Source organism: Coptis chinensis, chromosome 9 (genome assembly GCF_015680905.1).
Source record: "Coptis chinensis isolate HL-2020 chromosome 9, ASM1568090v1, whole genome shotgun sequence".
Classification (NCBI taxonomy): domain Eukaryota; kingdom Viridiplantae; phylum Streptophyta; class Magnoliopsida; order Ranunculales; family Ranunculaceae; genus Coptis; species Coptis chinensis.
Window position 1 is genome coordinate 78,920,209 of NC_141464.1, and position 20,176 is coordinate 78,940,384.

The 20,176-nt window shown below is 35.4% G+C and overlaps 2 protein-coding genes and 2 pseudogenes across 4 annotated transcripts; 3 read left to right on the top strand and 1 right to left on the bottom strand.

Annotated features, from left to right (window-relative positions):
- Positions 1-394: 394 nt before the first annotated feature.
- On the top strand, positions 395-7,744 carry LOC147478388 (serine/threonine-protein kinase 12-like; annotated as a pseudogene). The gene is made up of 12 exons (XR_015207446.1): positions 395-834; positions 1,505-1,579; positions 2,323-2,418; positions 3,521-3,606; positions 3,759-3,880; positions 4,291-4,370; positions 4,986-5,048; positions 5,178-5,296; positions 5,919-6,003; positions 6,567-6,688; positions 7,056-7,167; positions 7,329-7,744. The product of XR_015207446.1 is annotated as a serine/threonine-protein kinase 12-like (transcript).
- Positions 7,745-7,859: 115 nt separating this feature from the next.
- Positions 7,860-9,051, bottom strand: LOC147478389 (HVA22-like protein f). Its single transcript, XM_086582062.1, has 5 exons — positions 8,918-9,051; positions 8,810-8,836; positions 8,607-8,729; positions 8,275-8,521; positions 7,860-8,012 (listed from the first exon to the last, which is right to left on the bottom strand). The coding sequence occupies exons 1-5, from the start codon at positions 8,962-8,964 to the stop codon at positions 7,986-7,988; spliced, it is 471 nt and encodes a 156-aa protein (XP_086438188.1). The 5' UTR covers positions 8,965-9,051; the 3' UTR covers positions 7,860-7,985.
- A 677-nt stretch (positions 9,052-9,728) lies between these two features.
- On the top strand, positions 9,729-12,546 carry LOC147478390 (zinc finger BED domain-containing protein RICESLEEPER 2-like; annotated as a pseudogene). Its single transcript, XR_015207445.1, has 3 exons — positions 9,729-11,690; positions 11,775-11,828; positions 11,924-12,546. The product of XR_015207445.1 is annotated as a zinc finger BED domain-containing protein RICESLEEPER 2-like (transcript).
- Positions 12,547-15,367: 2,821 nt separating this feature from the next.
- On the top strand, positions 15,368-19,669 carry LOC147478391 (agamous-like MADS-box protein MADS1). The gene is made up of 9 exons (XM_086582061.1): positions 15,368-15,876; positions 15,967-16,194; positions 18,064-18,145; positions 18,264-18,325; positions 18,404-18,503; positions 18,588-18,629; positions 18,732-18,773; positions 19,064-19,227; positions 19,393-19,669. Exons 2-9 carry the CDS (start codon positions 16,013-16,015, stop codon positions 19,394-19,396), a joined length of 678 nt encoding a protein of 225 aa, XP_086438187.1. The 5' UTR covers positions 15,368-15,876; positions 15,967-16,012; the 3' UTR covers positions 19,397-19,669.
- Positions 19,670-20,176: the final 507 nt, after the last annotated feature.

Consider the following 20,176-nt stretch of genomic DNA (forward strand, 5'->3'; position numbering starts at 1 on the left):
ATTCGCACTTTCACATGCCTATCACCACAAAACTAATGTAAAAACCGTGATGCCCAACTTGTTGCCAACTTACAAGTTTTTTTTTATGATGAACCTACTTACAAGTTAATTCCTTTTTCGATAAGAGACATCCCCCCTTTCCAAGGAGTTACATGTTTACTTGTTGCCAAATTAATTCTTTTTTCTAATTGTTAGGTGTGGTCAAATATACATCTCATGCTCCAAATTTTGAATCTCTAGTCGACCATCTTTTTTTTTTGCCTTGACTCATAAATATAGGCCGACATATATCAAACCATCTAGGAATCATCTACAAATTCAAGTCAACAGGGACATGGTAATAATAACAATTCATATGAAGGACTCATTCTAAAAAACAACATCTTCTTTACAAGTCTTCCTTTTGAAAAACCAAAAAAAAAATTCCTTCTTGTTGAGGAAAAAAAGAGCTGCCATCTCTTTTTCACATTCTTTCTTCACATTTCAACAAAAAAGAAACAATCTTTGTTAACAATGGAAGCAAAAAACCCAACAACAAGAGTTGTAACACTAGTGAAACAATCATCACTAGCACCAGAAAGAGGCAGAGAAGAAAATGAGTTAGAAGTAACAGAAGCATCAATAGAGCCAACGGTGAAACTTATGTATTTAGTAAACGAAGGTGATCTTGATGGGATAAATGAGTTATTAGATATTGGAACTGATGTGAATTTTAAAGATATTGATGGTAGAACAGCTTTACATATTGCTGCTTGTCAAGGTCGTACTGATGTTGTTGACCTCTTGGTTAAAAGGGGTGCTAGTATTGATCCTAAAGATTGCTGGGGCAGTACGGTATAATTATATTGTTTTTTACACTGTCTTGTTGTTTTGATGTTAAATGGTGTTGTACATTTTTTTAGCTACAAGTCAAACTTAGATTTATGATCATTTGTGACATGCCCAAGTTGCGAATTTGATTGCTTTGTGTTTAGTATACGCTTTTATGGGCATTTGATGTTAAATGGTATTGCAAATTTTTGTCTACAAGTTAAACATGGATGGTTTGCAGGTTTATTATCGTAACGATGTTCCAAGTCCCAACTAATTGAACATTGACAGAAAATGTGTATTTACTTTCGTTGCAATAGTTTAATCAAATATGGAGTTGGTTATAATGTGTAGTAACTAGTCATGGTTTAAGTAACTAAGGAACCTTATTTGTGACCTACCTAGTAATTTCTAGAGTCAGAACATATTTTTGGGATATTCTTCTAGCTCGTCTTTTGCAGTTGATCACATTGAATGTAAGTATTGGTTAACTTTTCTGGGGAAATGACATAGTGGTTTTGCATGAAACTGTCTTCTACCAATTTTTGGTAATCTGCTTATTTGTTGAGCCCCTCCATGAAAAAGTTAATCTCCAAGTACTTCGATAATTTGTTTCATTTGTGTTACTGTCATTTAACATCTGTTAGTTAAAATGGACCTGAAATAAATTCTTTTTTATCATTTTTTTCAACAGCCTCTTGCTGATGCAATTTATTACAAAAACCATGATGTGATCAAGCTTTTGGAAAAGCATGGTGCAAAGCCTTTGGTATGTGCATATACTTTCAATCTTTCATTGATTGGATGTGTTAGTTGTTATTGTTCTGATCTTCATTTCTCTATTTTTATCAAAATTCAACCTAAGCAGTATAATTCATCTGTCTCACCTGGCTCGACCGTTAATGGCTACAACAAGGGTCTGACACACCCTGGTCAGGCCCATCTCTCCTAAGAACACTGGTTATGAGAAAAAGAATGGCTCCTTACACACAGTCTTGGCCTAACTGACTTGAGTGTAACAGATACCATTTTGAGGACATAGTTGTGGATTCTTAGAATATAATCTTGTCAGTAGATGGCCTCCTCTTCTGCTGGATGAAAGTGTTTGAGGATTTTAGGGATCTAAGCTTTGGGCATTGTGATTAGGGGAGTAGTCTTGCAAGTTAGACACATTAATAGGTGTTATTATGGACAATTTTATGGTGTTAGACATGTTAGTATCCTATATTATGGTGTTAGTTCCATCGTGTGTCTTCTCACATCTTAGGCATGACACGTCGGAGTATGACATGTCAGACACAACATATTGTCCTAGAAGAGCATGTCTTTGTTACTTAGTGTAGTAAAGTTAATCTGGGGTTGCATGCGGAGTGACAATGTGTTATATTTCCTGGTTATCTTTCACAACGTGTCTGCTTCTGACAGTCCGCCTAACTTTTCAGTTTACAGTTTAATTATTCAATTTTATCACATGTGATCATTCTTTTCTTTTTGGTGCATACCACTTTTCAGATGGCTCCGATGCATGTCAAAAACATCCGTGAGATACCCGAATATGAGATTGATCCTAGTGAATTGGATTTACGTTATAGCGTTGAATTAACTAAGGTAACCTGGCTCCTTTGATTGATTGATTGCTTTATGTCAATTCTTTTTGCTCTATTGATGATTAAGGACTTTGATAGAGTTATTTTAAAACTCTTGATTTTGTACAAAGACTCTGTTGATAATAATACTCTGAATTATTATGCGTTAAGTCAATCATTTATTAAGAGTATCAGGCTATATGCATAACATTTCTAATTTAACTTCCATTGTACTACTTGTTCTTTCTAGGCCTCTCATTGTATTGATTCCCCACTAATACTTTAGTGTGAAGCGGCAATAAATTCTTCATTGCCTTATTACTTCTAGATAAATAGATTTATTTTACAAGCTAGTTGAGCTACTAAAAAATTTGGCCAGAATTTTGAAGGTTCTTGTTTTTTGTTTTATATCAGGGGTTATTGGGCTAATAATTTCTTAAAACGGTTAATTTTGATAATTCTATTTTTCATTGAAGCTTGACAAGTGACTGAAATCATGGAAACAATTTAATGAGTTAATGCTATACAGGATATCCTTAGACGTCTAACTTGAAATATTGCCTGAGTTTCAGGATTCTGATGAATGGATAAATATAAATTGGTATTCATCTGAAGCATAATATAATTAGTTTCATAGTTTCATGTTTGACAGTGATAGAACCTTGTTGTGACTATGATGTAACTCATATTCAAAGTGATGTAAATAGCAAATCTCAGTATTGCTATTTATAGTAAATCGCGGACTTACTATTTGCGAGTGCTTTTTCATTACAAAGTATCAACATCATCTTCATTGGACATTTATCTCAATCATTTCAGCTTGTCCACAATCGTCTATTTAAATATGTCAGAAGAAAAAATTGTAACATAGAAAGAAAAATAAGTCTAATAACGGGTCTTATACAAACCTCCGTGTATCTTTTGGAATGTAGAGATGTCCATGTGGTTATATGTTCTGTGAGTTAGGCCTGCCTATATGGGTGACACTTTGGTGTGCCTTCCAAGTTTCTTTGTATTTTGTCTAGAATGGTCTCTCTGTTGTTTTGCTGCTCCACATGCTATGTTATTTTGCTCAATTTGTTTCACCTGACAAAGGAAGGTGTTTATGCTGAAAAATATTGCAGGGAACATTTCGTACTGCATTGTGGCGTGGAATTCAAGTGGCTGTTAAAATGATTGGGGAGGATGTGATAAGTGACGAGGATAAAGTGTGGGTTGATCTTATATCACTTGTGAATTCTGAAAGTTTTGATCATCATTTGGTGACATGTTTTTGTCTCCTTTTATTCCTAAATGATGGTTGCCTGGTACTATAGATTCAGAGAAATGTTATGAACACAGTGTCTCTGGTTTATTATACAGAACGGCATTCAGGGATGAGCTTGCATTGCTTCAGAAGATAAGACATCCTAATGTAGTCCAGTTTTTGGGCGCTGTTACTCAAAGTAGTCCAATGATAATCGTGGACTGAATTTTTGCCCCAGGTTAGTCCTAGCAGTTGAGGTTGTAACTCTATCTTTCTAGTGCATAAAGGTGTATTCAATGCACATAAATGATTGGAATTATTTTCTTAGCTCAATCTTTCTGGTCAAACAATTCCGGGTCTATTGGCTGAAACATAATTGTTTTGTCATAGCCTAAAGTTCCATACAAAATTTCCATTATCTTATCAATATTTTTACAAAATTTAGGTCATTTGGAGGTAACACAATATTCTGACACCAATTTTTGGGAGATTTAAACATTTGTTATTATTTAAATTTTCACATTAAATAACTTTCTAGCAAACAGATTATAGTTGTGTTTCTCATGGTATTGCACTGTATCTCCACATCCGTATGGTATTCGTTTTTTTTAGTTTCAGTTGAGTTTTATTGTCTTGGTTATGGTGCAGGGTGATCTTCGAGCATATCTTAAAAGAAAAGGAGCTTTGAAGCCAACAACTGCAGTGAAATTTGCACTCGATATTGCAAGGTACCCTGGCTGAATTTAATGCTTGTTAGTGAAGTTGTCTTTAATCAGAATGAAAATAGGTGTGTGAAAATAGTAATCAATTTTCAATTGAGTTAACATATTGAGGGATGTCTCTGAAGATAATAAAGATTATATTTGAACTTAGAGATAATTAATATCTAATAAAGACCTCTAACTATTTGATTAATTATCTCATTTACTCGTGCTTTGGCCAAAGGGAGGATATATAAACTTATATGAGGCAGTGTAAAAAACGGGAGGAACCTCATCCTCAACTAGGCAAGTAAACACATAAACGAGATTTGTGATATCCCTCCTGTTCTTGTTTTGGGAAAATAACGGTGGATCACATGCCATAAGTTGCGAAATAAATAATTATTTTATGGTCACAGCTATTGTGTGAAACCACTGAGTTTGATAAAGAAATTAAATCTTTTTGTGAAAAGTTGTAGATAGTCTTGATGGTTTTCATGCATGAACCAAGTCCTGCTAGCTTGTTGAACACATTTTAAGTACTCTAGATTGTAGGATCCATGGTGTTGTGCAAATCCCAAATCCTTTATGTTATTGGCAAAAGGAATAGTTTGTCCTCATGTTTGCTTGATGATTTGGCAGGGGAATGAACTACTTGCATGAGAATAAAACAGAAGCAATAATTCACCGTGATCTGGAGCCCTCGTAAGTTTTCTTGTGAAACTTGTTTAGTTGAACTCGTTACTTAGTGAGTTTGCATTAATGTTGTTGTCAACCTGAATAATCTAAAACTATCAGTAATTTCTTTTACTTTGCCTACGAGTAAGATAACAGAAATATACTGCGGGATGATTCTGGGCACCTAAAAGTTGCAGATTTTGGAATTAGCAAGATTCTAAAAGTTGCAAAAACGGTTAAAGAAGATAGACCTGTATCGTGCACCGACGCATCTTGTGAGTGCAATTTTTTTCTATGAAAAGTCACTTTCTATCATTTTTTTTGGTTTTGATTGTGTAAGTGTTGAGATCAACCGGTTTCTTCCTAGATAGTGTCATTTTCCTGAAAATACAATCCTCTTGAAAAAACATTTTGGAAAATGAATTCTTCAAAGAATGAGTTCAACCTCCTTTTTCATAAAGAGTAAGTTGTTTTCAACTTCGAGGAGAGAGATACTGTTATTAAAAGGTTTGAAAATTTTGGTCCAAGTATAACTTAATTAAAATAGATTTTCAAAATAACAACCAAACAACCAGAAAACAGATTTTTTTAAATGAATTCTTTGAATTCAATTTCTTTTGATTTCCATGGATGAAAAACACAGTTTTAGAATGAGTATACGTCTGAAAAAATTTTGTAATCAGAGATTGTTTTGAGAAATCTTTTATGGATGAAAGGTTTTGGAGAAGTTAAAACAGACTTTTGTGTGTGCATGTTTTGCCTAATTAAGTACAGAGTTATGGATTCCAAGCACAAAGATATGTTTTTCACAAGTAGTCTGTTTTGTTCATACTGTGTAATCATCTTTGTTCAGTTGGTTGATTTGGAGTGTTATGGAATCTTATTTGTCATGAACAGGTAGATAATGTGGCTCCTGAGGTTTTAGAAATGAAGAATATGATTTGAAGGTGGACGATTTTCATTTGCTTTAATTCTTCAAGAGGTAAAAGTCTTTTTGAATCTAGTACGATTTTGCACCGCCTTAAAAGAAATAGCTGTGATTACTGCAATTGTTGAGATTTCATTGAGTTGTCTTTTTTGTTCACTGCACTCAATTGATATTCACAACTTGATGGCTTTCCCTGCATATTCATATGCTTTAGTTTCCCTGCCTGTAAATAACATGCATTAGGATGGTGTGAGAAGAATTAGAGCTCCCCGAATTTTCTGTTTTCTGATAGATTGGGTTCACAGTTTTGTTTATCTTGAGCCTACCTGCTTACTTCACTCAAGGGTGTCTGCTGTCACTAAACTGTTAAGAATAGGCTAGTACTGTACAAGTTGCTTCTCACCAGTCTCTATTGATACTGTTCTTTGTCATAATAGGTTTTAAACTCTTAGTTACCAATTTGAAAAGAAGGTTGCAACAGCTAAAATGTGTCTTGAAAGATGTGTCTAATGTGAAAATAGTAGGTCTCCTAATATGTATGTTGTAGATGAATAATTATTGTTTAGTACTTCAACAAACCAGATTACACATTTATTTCAGATCATCTTGTATTTTAGATGATTGAAGGCTGTGCACCTTTTTCCACAAAAGAAGAGCATGAGGTTCCTAAAGCATATTCAGAGAAAGAACGTCCCCCTTTTAGAGCTCCAGCGAAGCTTTACTCACACGGTTTAAGAGAGTAAGTTCTTCCCTCTTGCTTTTATTTTGTATTTTATATTGTTTAACAAAATGCTATATTTGGAGTATTAGCATTTTAGATTTTGGCTTTGCTGCATTTGGTTTTGACATCCGGCTCTCCTTTGTTATATGGATAGCATCCAAATTGTTTCTTTTCCACAAAGGATAGTGGATTATTTGCTTTCCAGTAGGAATGTTACATGGTGTTTGACAGGAATTCCTCATTACTTATACACATGTTCCTTATTAGTCTTTTACTAAGTTTGGTGATGAAAGCTTCAAGTACTTTGATTTAGGATTTCCCTTTTGCTTTGTTTGTAAGTTAGAATAAGTGTTGTAATTTACTTGTCCTTGTGTTTTGCTTATAGGTTGATTGAGGAATGCTGGAGTGAAATGCCTGCTAGAAGACCGACTTTCAAAGTAATTATTCAGAGGCTGGATAACATTAATAAACATTTCACTCAGAAGAAGCATTGGAAGGTATATCCTATGTTGTATATTATCCTCTTTAAGCAATATATATTTTTCTGGAATATATTCGATAAGAAACTTTTTGTACGTTTCTTCTTTTTGTCATATTACAGTTTTCTGTTTTTATTTTTATTTCTTCTCCTTACAATGGTGATTTTGCAAATGAACAGGCGAAAACATTAAAATGCTTCCAAAATCTTGAGGCAATATGGAAGAAAGACCATGCTGACCGAAGCACCCGTTCTTCTGGTTCTTCAACTAGACAATAAATAATGGGACATATCCGTTTAATTTGGTTTACAAGTATGCATTCCGTTGTCCTTTTTTTCCCACTATTCTTTCAGCTAACTGAAGCTAAGTTTGGCCAAAGTTTAGCTATGGCCCTTTTTATGGTGAAAATAGTTAATATCACCTGCTATTGGTTGACAACAATTACTTTTCGAACAATGACGGCCATGACCACATTGGTATTTTTCGTTGAAGGAATCTGCTGGTCATGAAGTCGTTAAAGCTTTCAGGGTCTAGTATTGTAAAAACGCTACTCATTCAGTACAATTCAAATATAAGATACAGGAGATTTCAGGAGGAACTATCGGTTATTGATAATGTCTGTGCATATTTTAATGCGGTTTTTCTGGAACCTTTTGCTGTCTAACATTTGCTATGCTGAAAGGCCAGAATACCGAAATTAACTTTACTGTACTATTTACAAGAGCATTCATTTTATCCTCTTGTTGAAGAAGCTCCACTGCAATCCTGGGAAGAGTGTTTTATGCTCGAGGATAGTGACAATCTTTATAAAGAAACTTCAAACATTCTTGAAGACCTCAGCGTTTCTTTGCTTCTCTTTCAGCCTGCAAATATTCAAGTGTAAAATAATGAAAATCCAGAAAACAGATTTTGCCTTGAGAAGCAAGTCTGAGACTAGAACAAATGAACAATGCTCGTGGGCAAAAGTACGCATATTGCCTAGGCAAGTTTTGTTTGATGATCCTCTTAATTTTGTTCTAGACCAGATCTTTAAACTCATAAGTTTGCCTAGCATTGGGAGTTTCATCAAGATCCATTGTGATAAACTCAAGAAGCGCATTGCCTGAAAGTTCATAACAAACTTACCGCCTTGAGAACTCGTTCAAAGGCTTCTGGTCCGTGTTTCTGAATGTAGCGCTCAACCGATTTTCTACCATCGAAACTCATCATTTCTAGAACACGCCTTTGGCTTTCAGGATAGTTTGAGTTCACGTCAAGCCCAATCTTAACGTACTTTCTTACCAAATTCTCGTATATGTAAGCTGCTCCATTGAACATTGGTAGTACTAACCAGAAGCAGAACACCAGCTTCAGGTATGGCCATAATGGAAGCCTGCCACAGTTTATAAAATTGGTTCAGAACGTAGGCATATAAGAGTGTTACTTTCCCTTAAAAAACTCACATATCTGTTACTTACCACTGGAGAACTTTAAAACAAGAAAGCTCGAAAAGCGCTATCAGTGAATACAAAACCCAATATGTTAGCCATTGTTGATCGTCGAGTGTGCTAGGACTTTCGATAGCTCGTATCGACGCATATCTGTTCATACATTTCACAACTTATTTCCCTATACATTTTTTTAATTATGGTAAACAACAACTGCAAGGCTATTAACTTACAAGGGGTATAGTAGCATGACTCCTGGTCTGTTTCACAAACAAACATATTGGTGTCAAACACTAGATTAACTTTTGTACTAGTAGTGTATATTAAGAACAAATACATACCCAATCAATGTATCGAAATGCCTAGCGATTGCTCCAAGAAAACCCATGGTAATAAACAGTTTTTGCTTAAATTTTTTTATGTGTACATGAATTAGATACTTGACCTTTTTATAAAACGTATGGAAGGATGGACAGGAGGAGAAAGTTAAGCATATCTAGTAGAGATGTTAAAGTAAGCATAACCTTTGTTCGTAGGACTGAAATATTCTTGGGTAAATTCTCCAATAGGCCATGATGATAATGTCATTTTGTTCCTAATCCGGCCATTGTCAGCAACTTAATGCAAAAAGTTTGTGCTCTGCTGCTATTTGTGGCTGAATTAGAAATATATTGATATTATCATGGCCGAATCAGAAATTTACCTAAGATTCTGTTGCAACGTAGTACGTTGCAACAAAATTTATCCTAGCTCCTACCTATCAGATCATAACAAATCGATCCATTGGGTAATCCAACACCCAACAACAAAAATTAAAAAACCATATCCAAACCCTACTTCTTTCCGGTCTTTCTCCGACCCATCCCAATTCCCAACCCAAACCCAACCCAACACCCGTTCCTTTCCCTCCCTTCTCAGAAAACCGCTATTTAAACAGCTTGGGCTCTTTCTTTCTTCAGGTAAAAGGTTAATTACTGTCTAAAGATGCAATCTTTACATGAATTTGGTATATTTGAGTTTGATATTTTGAATTTTCAAGTCTAAAGATGCAATCTTTACATGAATTTGGTATATGTGAGGTTGATATTTTGAATTTTAACGAAATTTTGATGCTAGTTTTGAAATTAGTTGTTCTTGTTATACTTGCAGAGTGTAGTAATATTTTGTCCATGTGATGGAAGTATCAAAGGAGACCACTGTTGTTGTGAAATCTAGTAGATTGAAATCACTTGTGTGGAATGACTTTGAAAGGGTTAAAAAGGTGATGTTATGGTGGCTATATGTAAGCATTGTAATAAGAAACTTAGTGCATCTGCAACTAGTGGAACCTCACATTTGAAGAATCACTTAACTAGATGTAGGAAAAGAGCAAATCGTGAATTAACTCAGAAATTACTTCTAGTCAGAGGAAAACAAAGAGATGGAGCTATTAAGTTTGAGCAAGATTATGGCCCACTAGATTTTAAGTTTGATCAGGAGCAGAATCTACTACGTCTTAAATTTGATCAGGATAGAAGTAGATGTGATCTAGCACGCATGATTATTGTGCATGAATATCCACTATCCATGGTCGAACATGCTGGGTTTAGACGATTTGTTACGAATCTTCAGCCATTGTTTCAACCCATGTCGTGTGAGGCTGTCAAATCTGATTGTGTGCAAATTTATGGCAAAGAGAAGCAAAAGGTGTATGAGATGCTGGATAAAGTTCCTGGTAGGATTAGCCTCACAGCTGATTTGTGTACTTCATACCAAGATAATGGGTACATGTGTTTGACAGCTCATTATTTCGATGAGTCCTTGCTGTTACAGAAAAAGGTCCTTAATTTTGTAATGGTTGATCCACACTCGGAACAATCACTTGCAGAAGTGATTAATACATGCCTGATGGAGTGGGACATTGATCGTAAGCTTTTCTCGATGACATTTGACAAATTATTTTCCAATGAAGTTGTCTTCAGAATTAGAGAACGACTTTCTCAAAGCAGCTTGCTTCTGAACAGTGGTCAGTTATTTCACGTGCGTTGTGCAACGAATATTCTGAATATGATTGTTCAGAATGTGTTGGAAGCATTACATGAGGTAACACACAAAATTAGAGAAAGTGTAAGGTATGTTAAAAGCTCAGATACAATACAGCAAAGCTTCAGTGAGATGGCTCAGCAACTGATAGGTGATACTCAGAGGAGTTTGTGTCTTGATTGTCCTTCTCAGTGGAATACAACTTATGCTATGATTGAAGCTGCAATTGAGTACAAAATTGCATTTTCTCATTTGCAAGAATGTGACTCTGATTACACTTTAGCACCATCTGATGTAGAGTGGGAAAGGGCAAGTACTGTTTGTAGATATTTAAAGCTTTTTATTGAAGTTGCTAATGTATTCACGGGTGCGACAACTGCCAACCTTTATTTCCCTGAGCTATGTGATATTCATCTGCAATTAATTGAACGATGCAAGAGCTCAGATCCTTTCATTCATTCCATGGCACTAAAGATGAAAAGCAGGTTTGATACATATTGGAATATTAGCAGCTTGGTTTTAGCAATTGCAGCCATCTTGGATCCTCGATTCAAGATGAAGTTGGTGGAATATTACTATCCTCAGATCTATGGTCCCAGTAGTTCGCTGGATCACATCAACGGTTTTTAATGGTATCAAGGATCTTTACCATGAGTATGCTATTTCGGCCAACAATGACTTCATTTGATCATGGTTTGACTTCTGATGTTCCCAGTAGTAATGGGCTAAAAGGTGCCCTACATAGCATGAATAATGATACCAGGGATAGGCTAAGTGGGTTTGACAAGTTCCTAAATGATACTTCAGATAACCAACACTTGAAGTCAGAGCTGGATAAATATTTGGAGGAACCTGTCTTTCCTAGGAATGTGGATTTTGACATTTTGAACTGGTGGAGAGTCAATGCGCCGAAATATCCTATCTTATTCTTGATGGCTCGTGACATTTTGGGGATTCCTATGTCAACGGTTGAATTTGATTCAGCATTCAACATTGGAGAACGAGTACTTGATCCATATAGGAGTTCATTAGAGACAGACATTCTACAGGCTCTTGTATGCACACACGACTGGTTGCGGGATGAAACTGAAGGTTGGTTACTTCATTAGACGTCGTTTAATTTTCTTGTTATAAAATCAAAAGTTCTAATTTGCTTTCATTCATTCTGTGTTTTAGGGTCTGAAGCAATCCGAATGGCCCTAAGCATCTCGTCATCTTAGCATGTAAAAAGTATGTGTTTGACATTCCATGTCCCTTCTTTTTTAATAACTTAACATTGAATTGAAGAGAATGAAGTGCATGAATCATTGTCTTTTGTTCTGCAGGTCAGATGGATAGGGTGGATCGGATTACTGGAATTGATCTACATTGACTCTGCATATTTCCTTTCAGCGTAACTTAGGCATATGCTCATCTTCTGCATATATTTCCTGTTAACTAATTTATCTAATTTTTGCTTCAATGAGAATCTTGATATGCTGACCTATCTCTGTGTCTTCGTCTTAGATTTATTTACTATTGTGTAGATAATGGTCTCTACGACTCTACATGACAAAAACTAAGGTTTTCATAATGGTGTTCGCATCTAACATTTTGGATTTGCGTCATATTAGCGTGCTCATGTTTTGTTGGGATATTCGGTTAGGTGAGCCATGGTGGCGCTGTGTTTCATATATGGCACATTGTGATATATTGCCACATGGTGGACGAGATTAGGTTCCGATAATGTAATACATATGTTTTGGTTCCGATAATGTAATACATATGTTTTGGTTGATCAACGTTGATCTAGATAGGCAGTTTCACATTTAGTCCATGATCAAATATTTATTCAGTTACTTTTGCACAACTTCATAAGAATGAGAGTAACTCCTGTGCATTTGCATTCTCCTTATGCAAAGTGAAATTGTAATCTACATACTGAATTTTTGTATTTTGCACTTCGAAACTTACACTGGAGTAGAATTTGAATTGTATTTTCCAACTGCATTTACTATGGTAATCATGATTTCCTTGCCATAAATTGCCCACCAGTAACACAGAGTAAAAGAATGACAAGTAAAAATGCGGCTTCCATTTGCAAACCGTTATCAAACTACGGACTAAACTGGGATAACGTTTGGTTGAGCCCATAGCAAAAGCAAACTGTGTTTAGGCTATGAGGTAAGTGGGGCGCTTCGGCTTACGTTTTTAGTCAAATCCTCTTTTAAAAGCTCCACTCCAACCAAATGCCCAGTTTTCTTTTTCTCTGCAAAATCAGCAAAATGTGTGGATTTTTTTTTGATAGTGGAGACCCATGATAAAGAGACAAATGCGTCAGCCGTGATAAATTCAACAAATTGTATGGATAATGCACCAAAAGCTCGAAACTGTAAGAACTTGTCAATGTTAGAGACATAAACCACTGTATGTTGCTTTAGAATTCATAGATACAAATTATACAACACAATTATGCAAACTATTACATGTTGAATTTATGAACAGTATGTTATTTCTGTTACTCATGTTCTTTACTTTTCTTTTTTCCTTTGTACAGCTTTTCATGATCAATCATATTCGTTCTTGTCCAGGGACATTTCATTTGTTATTTAAGCAATAGCTAAACTAAATATGCAATTTATTGTAGTAGGTTTACGCCATCAAAGACAATCATGAATCATCAAGAATTTTTGGACGTCTAAAGATGTATTATGTTGCCTGTGGTCCTGATTCAATCAGTACAAAGTTAAAAAAAAACAGAAAACAGAAATGATTCGGTATTGACGTCGACTCTTATGAATAGCACATGTGCACTTCAATATGAACTGTATTTTCTTCTTTCTTTCAGGTTAACCATCCCATCTAATGTAGAAGAAATCGTCTTGAGTCCATTTAGTCTAATACTTGTTTTCCCCACTAATAAAGTGAGATTCTTATTCAGGTGTTATTATTTGCAATCTTGTCCACAAAATGAAGTTCTGAAAGACTAAAACTCCTAACTTTTGTGTAAATAAAAAAAAATCCTTTTTTTCAAGTTTTCCCGTTTAGGGTAGTAAACGCATTGCTTGTAGAGTTGCATATAGACACTAATACCACTAATTAAGGATAATTTCTCGTAGGTAATTCTCGTTATGGTTTCATTGCTCCCTTGAATTCAACTCTTCAATTCCATGTTTTTATTTTTGCATATTAGAGAGTTGTGGACACATGAGTTTGCTAAGATAATCTAATTCAGCAGTAGGGATGTTATAACGTCTAACTGGAATTACTAAATTTAATCAATGCATTCGGAATGGGGAACTCTGAAAAAATTAGCAATTCTATTATAGTGAAGTTCATTTCTAGATTTGTGTTCCAACTTCCAACAACAAAGTTATAGAACACAATAGCTTATACTTGACGAGCATGGTTTGCTTGAGTCCTTTTATCCATTTCTTAGCTATTCATTCGCAATGCTGGTTCTCAGCTCTTTGTTGTAATTTTGATTTTATGCCGGTACAGATTATCTTCTTCTATAGTACATATTAGGGTTCAATTATCACCTTACGTATGCACGTACATATAGTAGTACTAGATACCAAAACTGGCACATGTGATGTTTGTGACACAAGGCTGTCAAGTGAGGCAGCATTCCTGCAGATGTACAACTAGTTTCTTGCAAGGCCTATTTTGTAAGGTTTTTATGTGTACATTACCTAAGTTGAGCTATATTACCAGTTACCACACAACTTGTCTATGTCTACGATCATTCTACTTTGCTGACGCTTACACATCATTTAGGGACCATCGGCAAGAATTGATTAATTGGGATAGATTTTCCATTAGAGGAGTGGAATTCACAGGTTATAAAAAAAATTTACATCCCAAATCAATATGGACTCCAACTAATCGACTGTAATGGGTCCCTGATTGAAGAAGATGGACGCGGTGTTATTTTGTTTGAGTAGACTCCCCTATTCTAATACGTAGTTAAGAAGGTTTGGATTCTTGTTTAAGAATACCCGCATCTTGAGTCTAAGAAGTACAGGGAATATTAGTCACTTTCGTCTTAAACTTGAATTCGACATGAATAATACAAGTACTCTAATTAATTTTATCAAGGCTAGCTTTTTAGTTATTTAGTAGAATTGGGAACAATAACCATTGGCTTTCAAAATGTTTGTATTGCTAAGTCCTAACTCTGTAGGTGCTCCTATGATTACTCGCTTGACCCCATTTTAACACGTCTCATCCAATTTCCATCCGATTTTATGAAACGTATGACTATACAAGCTCAATATATTCTCTAGCTAATTCTAACCACTATTATCCATACTAAGTTAATATACAAATGTAAATAATTAAGTTAAAAGAAACTGTCTCACTTCGTCTAGTTGGATGAAGAAACATTAAGAGATTTCGAGATGGCTACCTAGAGAGCAAGAGCAAGAGTAGTGTTGTCTGGTGTTTAAGGGGCTAATGTCGAAATGAGTAGTGAAATATGTTAAGTTTTCTGATTTGGTTTAGCCACAGCCGGCAGTAATTAACACAGAAAAATTAAAGCAAGATAATTAATCAACATTAACCAGGCTGACCCACCCTGATGAATTTTGTTAGTAGGTTAATGATAAGACGGCTTATCTTTCCATAGAATGCATTAGGAAATAGTTGTCCAAAACTCCAGGTGTGTTTTGAAGATTGTAGGACCTCATTTTCTATATCTGGACTAAGGACCAGTTCATCTTCCAAAAACGTTGTCCCAGCTTCTAGTCCCTAGTGATATTAAACTCCATTCTTACATACAAGAAATTGGGAAATGGAGGGGTATGCATCAGATGGGAGTCACCTTCAGCCCTTCACTTAGGGATGGAGAATGTCACAGTCCTAGCTAATAACTTTTTTGACTATATTACCAAATACCAAAGAAGAGAAATATTACAAGTCCTCAGAAATTATAAAGCCATAAACATGAGATGATGAGAGAAATCCTTGTTAGATTTTCTTCTTTTATTCTATCACTTCTGAATGCAACTCAGCATTATTTGGCTGAATGTCACATTCACATTCAGCCTCATTTAATAAATTCTGTCCAAAGTCCCTTTCAACCTATAGTGCTCTCCATCACCATGAAATAGACCTTTATGTATTCTCTCTCTCTCTCTCTTTCTCTCTCTTCCTGATCTCTTTCTAACTTTGTTTGATGAGTGAGTAAGAAGTCTTTGTTCTTAATTTGCTTTGTGCTTGTTATAGCTTCTTCCTATTTCAGTTACAAAAGTTCTCTTGCTATTTCTGAACATTTCCTTGGGTTTTTCTTCAAGAGGTTTGTGAAGAAACAATTGAAGTAAAGCATGATTCTTTAGTCTCTTTAGTCCAATTTACCATTCTTCATTTCCTTTTTCTTTATTTTCAGCGCAACAACGGAGTTCCCAATTCAAGACGACTCTCCCACACAAAAAATGGGAAGAGGAAAGATTGAAATCAAGCGAATTGAAAATACTACGAACAGACAAGTCACCTTCTGTAAGCGTCGCAATGGTTTACTCAAGAAGGCCTATGAATTGTCTGTCCTTTGTGAAGCCGAGGTTGCTCTTATCGTCTTCTCTAACCGTGGTCGCCTTTATGAGTATGCCAACAATAGGTATCTCATACAACTCTTCTGCTCTTACTCCTTCTGTATTTCAAGAGCTTATTTAGCTCATGGTCTAACTAGAGTCCTAAAATGGTACTTGTTCTTGTTTCAAACATATTAGGGTTTCCTTTTTCCTATAATCTAATTTTTCACCTTGTTAGATTTCCTACAAGAACTATACAATTTTTTCTTCTCTTTCTTATATATGTGTTTATATTTTTTGCTTCATTTTTAGATCATGGTTTTTGTAGGTTATATTAGATCAGTTCTGATGGATATATATAGCACTGTTTGCATCTTTTAACACTGTTTTTCTGTACTGTCCCAATTTTTTTGTGACATTTTTTTCTCTCTCTCTCTCTCAAGTTCTCAATCTTCAGCTAGAGTCTAGCTATCATCCAGTTTCCAAAAAAAGGACTGGGCTGGTTATATGTGTAAGGCACCAGATCAGTGAAACAACAAGTTTTAAAGCAATTTTGCAATCAAAAAGTAAATTAGGGTTCTAATTAGGGTTGTCATCCAAGATGAGTCCTTAAAATGAATTTTCTACCAGATTTTACAACAAATTTTCATAATCCCACCTAACAAATCCTTTTTTCTTTTCCAGTAAAGCTATACAAAATATATTGTTTTAGATCTCTTACTATTTCTATTTTTCATCAATAATACACTGTCCAGGTATCCATTCCATCATTCCATTTTTTTTTTCCATCTGACAAACAACTGATAAAAGATCAATGAAGTAGGACAATAAAAGCAAGATTTACATCAAAATAGTATATAAGCAATTAAAGTATTCTAAAATATCTCTTGGGGCTCATTCAAAACACTCCATCTCACTGACTGAAATCAGATTAGTGTGTTGAAGCTTCATATGCAGGTATTAAGTTGTTGCATATTTTGGTGTCTGTTACCCTTTTAAGACAGATATGTATGTTTTAACTTAAAAGGGAAGGTGATATTATGTGGCTGTCTTGGTTAGATACGTGGAATCTTTGGTCACGTTTTGTGGTATTTTCAGCTCTTAAAATCTGACAAGAAAATGGTCTTCCAATGCTGCACACTCTTTGCATTTTATGTGCAAATATGAAACTTTTTCCACATTAGCCTTTTAATGAGCTTTTTTAGAAGAAGCTGAACCAATGGAGATTGGAGAGAGGCTGAGAGAGAGAGTTTTGTAACGTGATACATCGAAAATTGGAGACTGCCTGGTTAAAAAGTTAGGTTGACTGGTTTTTCACAGTGGCACTATGGATATTCTCTAGTTTACCAATGTCAAGATTATGGAAAAATGCTTAGAAAATACACGTGTCTTTGTGATCTCCATCAGATGGTTGAGATGGGAAATTCAATCATTTTATAGGATCTTGTTTCATGGTTATCGACGAAGTTAAGGTTAAAAACCTCTCTAGAAAAGAGAGCCTGCTTTGCTGTGGATATGTGTATTTTCTCACCTATGATTGGACAACGGAAATGCAATTGCAATGATGAGAGGTGAATTTACATTAGGGATTAGACCACATATGATAGAGTCCTATTTCAATGCACAAAAAACTCTAATTTTTGGGACATCACAAACTTACGTGGATAAGTGGAAGGTTTAACTTTTTTTTTTTATCTAAATCATTATTTAACTCTTCAAGGCTGGCATAGGATACCTTGGGAACTATGGAAAATTCGCCTATGCAAACATTTAACATATCAACGAATCAAAGACAACATTATATTTTAAGGCAAAACTGACTATGTATGATTTTCATTCTGTTTAGCAACTACAACGAGGAATGAAATGTTCACCAACTCCCCCAAGTGTTCAAAGTATATATACTCATTAAAAAAATTTACACAAAATGTGCTAAAATTTGCAATGCCTTGCAGTGTGAGAAGGACGATTGACAGGTATAAGAAGACATGTACCGATGCATCAAGTTCGTTAACTGTATCGGAAGCCAACACTCTGGTAAGGTTCATTTGTGTATGTTAATAGGGATTGAAATCCTATTGCGAATCATTTGTGTATGTTAATAATTGTAGCATTTGATTAACTCGATCACTTTTGAATTACGCAATCATCTCAGTTTTACCAGCAAGAGACCTCGAAACTCAAACAACAAGTTGAGATTCTTCAAAACTCAAACAGGTGAGATCGACACTGGTTGAGCTCATTTGAATAAAAGGTTTGCCTTGTACAATTTTATTAATAAGTTTCAGTCTGCAGGCATTTGAAGGGTGAAGCTCTTAGCTGCTTGAGCATTAAGGAGCTCAAACAACTTGAAAGTAGATTAGAGAAAGGCATCAGTAGAATCCGTTCGAAAAAGGTACTTGTTCGTTTTTCCATCCAATTGTTGATTCTTAGTGAAAGAAAATATACTAACAGTTTTCGAATTTAATTTATTGAACAGAATGAGATGCTGTTGGCTGAGATTGAGTATATGCAGAAGAGGGTAAATGCATACTTTATACATTTGCTTGTCACATTTTGATATCAGCAAGCATAGAGATTGTACTCTAATATAATTACCATATTAAATGTGCTTTGGTTGCAGGAGATTGACTTGCACAATGACAATATATATCTCAGATCCAAGGTTTTCTCTCATAAACAAACCTTTTATTCTCTAAACAGGTTCTACCATTACATATTTACATGCATGGTTGTCATTAAAAATGTTTCTTAAGTTGCTAGGTACGAGTTTGTAATTTGGATGTTGTGGAGTTGTGACCATCTAAAGAAGTTTTAAGAGAACCTAAACTCTGAATGCTCTAGTATCTAATTTAATTGCATGTCTCAAGATATTCCAGTTTGCCACGCCCAATGTCTCGTTCCTTCCTCAGTATATATACATGTGTGTTTTTAGTGACAATTTTGCATGTGTAGATAGCGGAGAATGAAAGAGCCCAGCAACACATGAACTCATTGCCTGGGAACGAATATGAAGCTATGACTTCAGCACCATATGACGCTCGCAACTTCCTCCAAGTAAATTTACCTGAGTCCAAACAGCAGCAGTATATTTCAGAGCTAACTGCCCTCCAACTTCGGTAAGGATACAATGAGGACACGTACAACGACTTTCTAGAATTTGCATCACAAGAAACAAACAATTAATGTATATGTCTCATTGATAAGATTTAGATTTAATTGCTTTGCAATGATATTTAATTTCACGCCCATAATTATTCTAATTATGTTCTTTCCATTTGCAGTTAATTTGCTGAAGGAAGCATGTCCCAACAGTTCGTTCTTTTGAGTTCTCTTTTGTGGTATCTGAAAAAGTAGAGTTTATCCAATTATCCCAGTGAGGGATTTTGTTCATTGAGTTCTTTATTCTGGTTACTTGTTATAATCTCAATATGAAAGATAGTACTTTCATTCAAGTTAGCATACACGAGACGTATGTTATGAATAATTAACTTATCTAATACATTGGTTTTGAGGGGTTCGTCCCCCATATATATATGTATAAACAGCTCCATTGTGTGATAGGTAGCAAAGCGATTCAGTGTGCGCGAATGCGTTTCTTTGACGTGATATGATCTTATTATCTAAGTTTGTAAATCTTTAATTATTCACCAGATGTGATCAAGTTAAATTCTGTTTGGTGAAAATGAGTCGTCTCGACCAGATCAGATTGTTGGAGTTATCCCTCACATGAGGAGAGAAACCGGAGCGGACGTAAAAACGCAAACTTCGACATCGACATCCGAGGTCGAGCGCCAGCTAAGGGCGCCCGGAGCTCCGGTAACATAGGGCGACCAGCTTCAAAGTGAAGCGCCAGCGCTCGATGTCCAGTTCTTGGTGACTTCATCAAGGCCAGAGTGATGCGCCAGCGGCCAGTCTATTTTTCGTGGGCTTGCTACAAGATCCGCGAATTTGGTTTTTGGAGATAAAACCAAAAATCAAGGTTTTGGAAAACCTAACCAATGTAACCAAACAAGTCGGGATTGGAATCCGTGACTAAAACAAAAGAGATAACCTTTACTGAGAGAT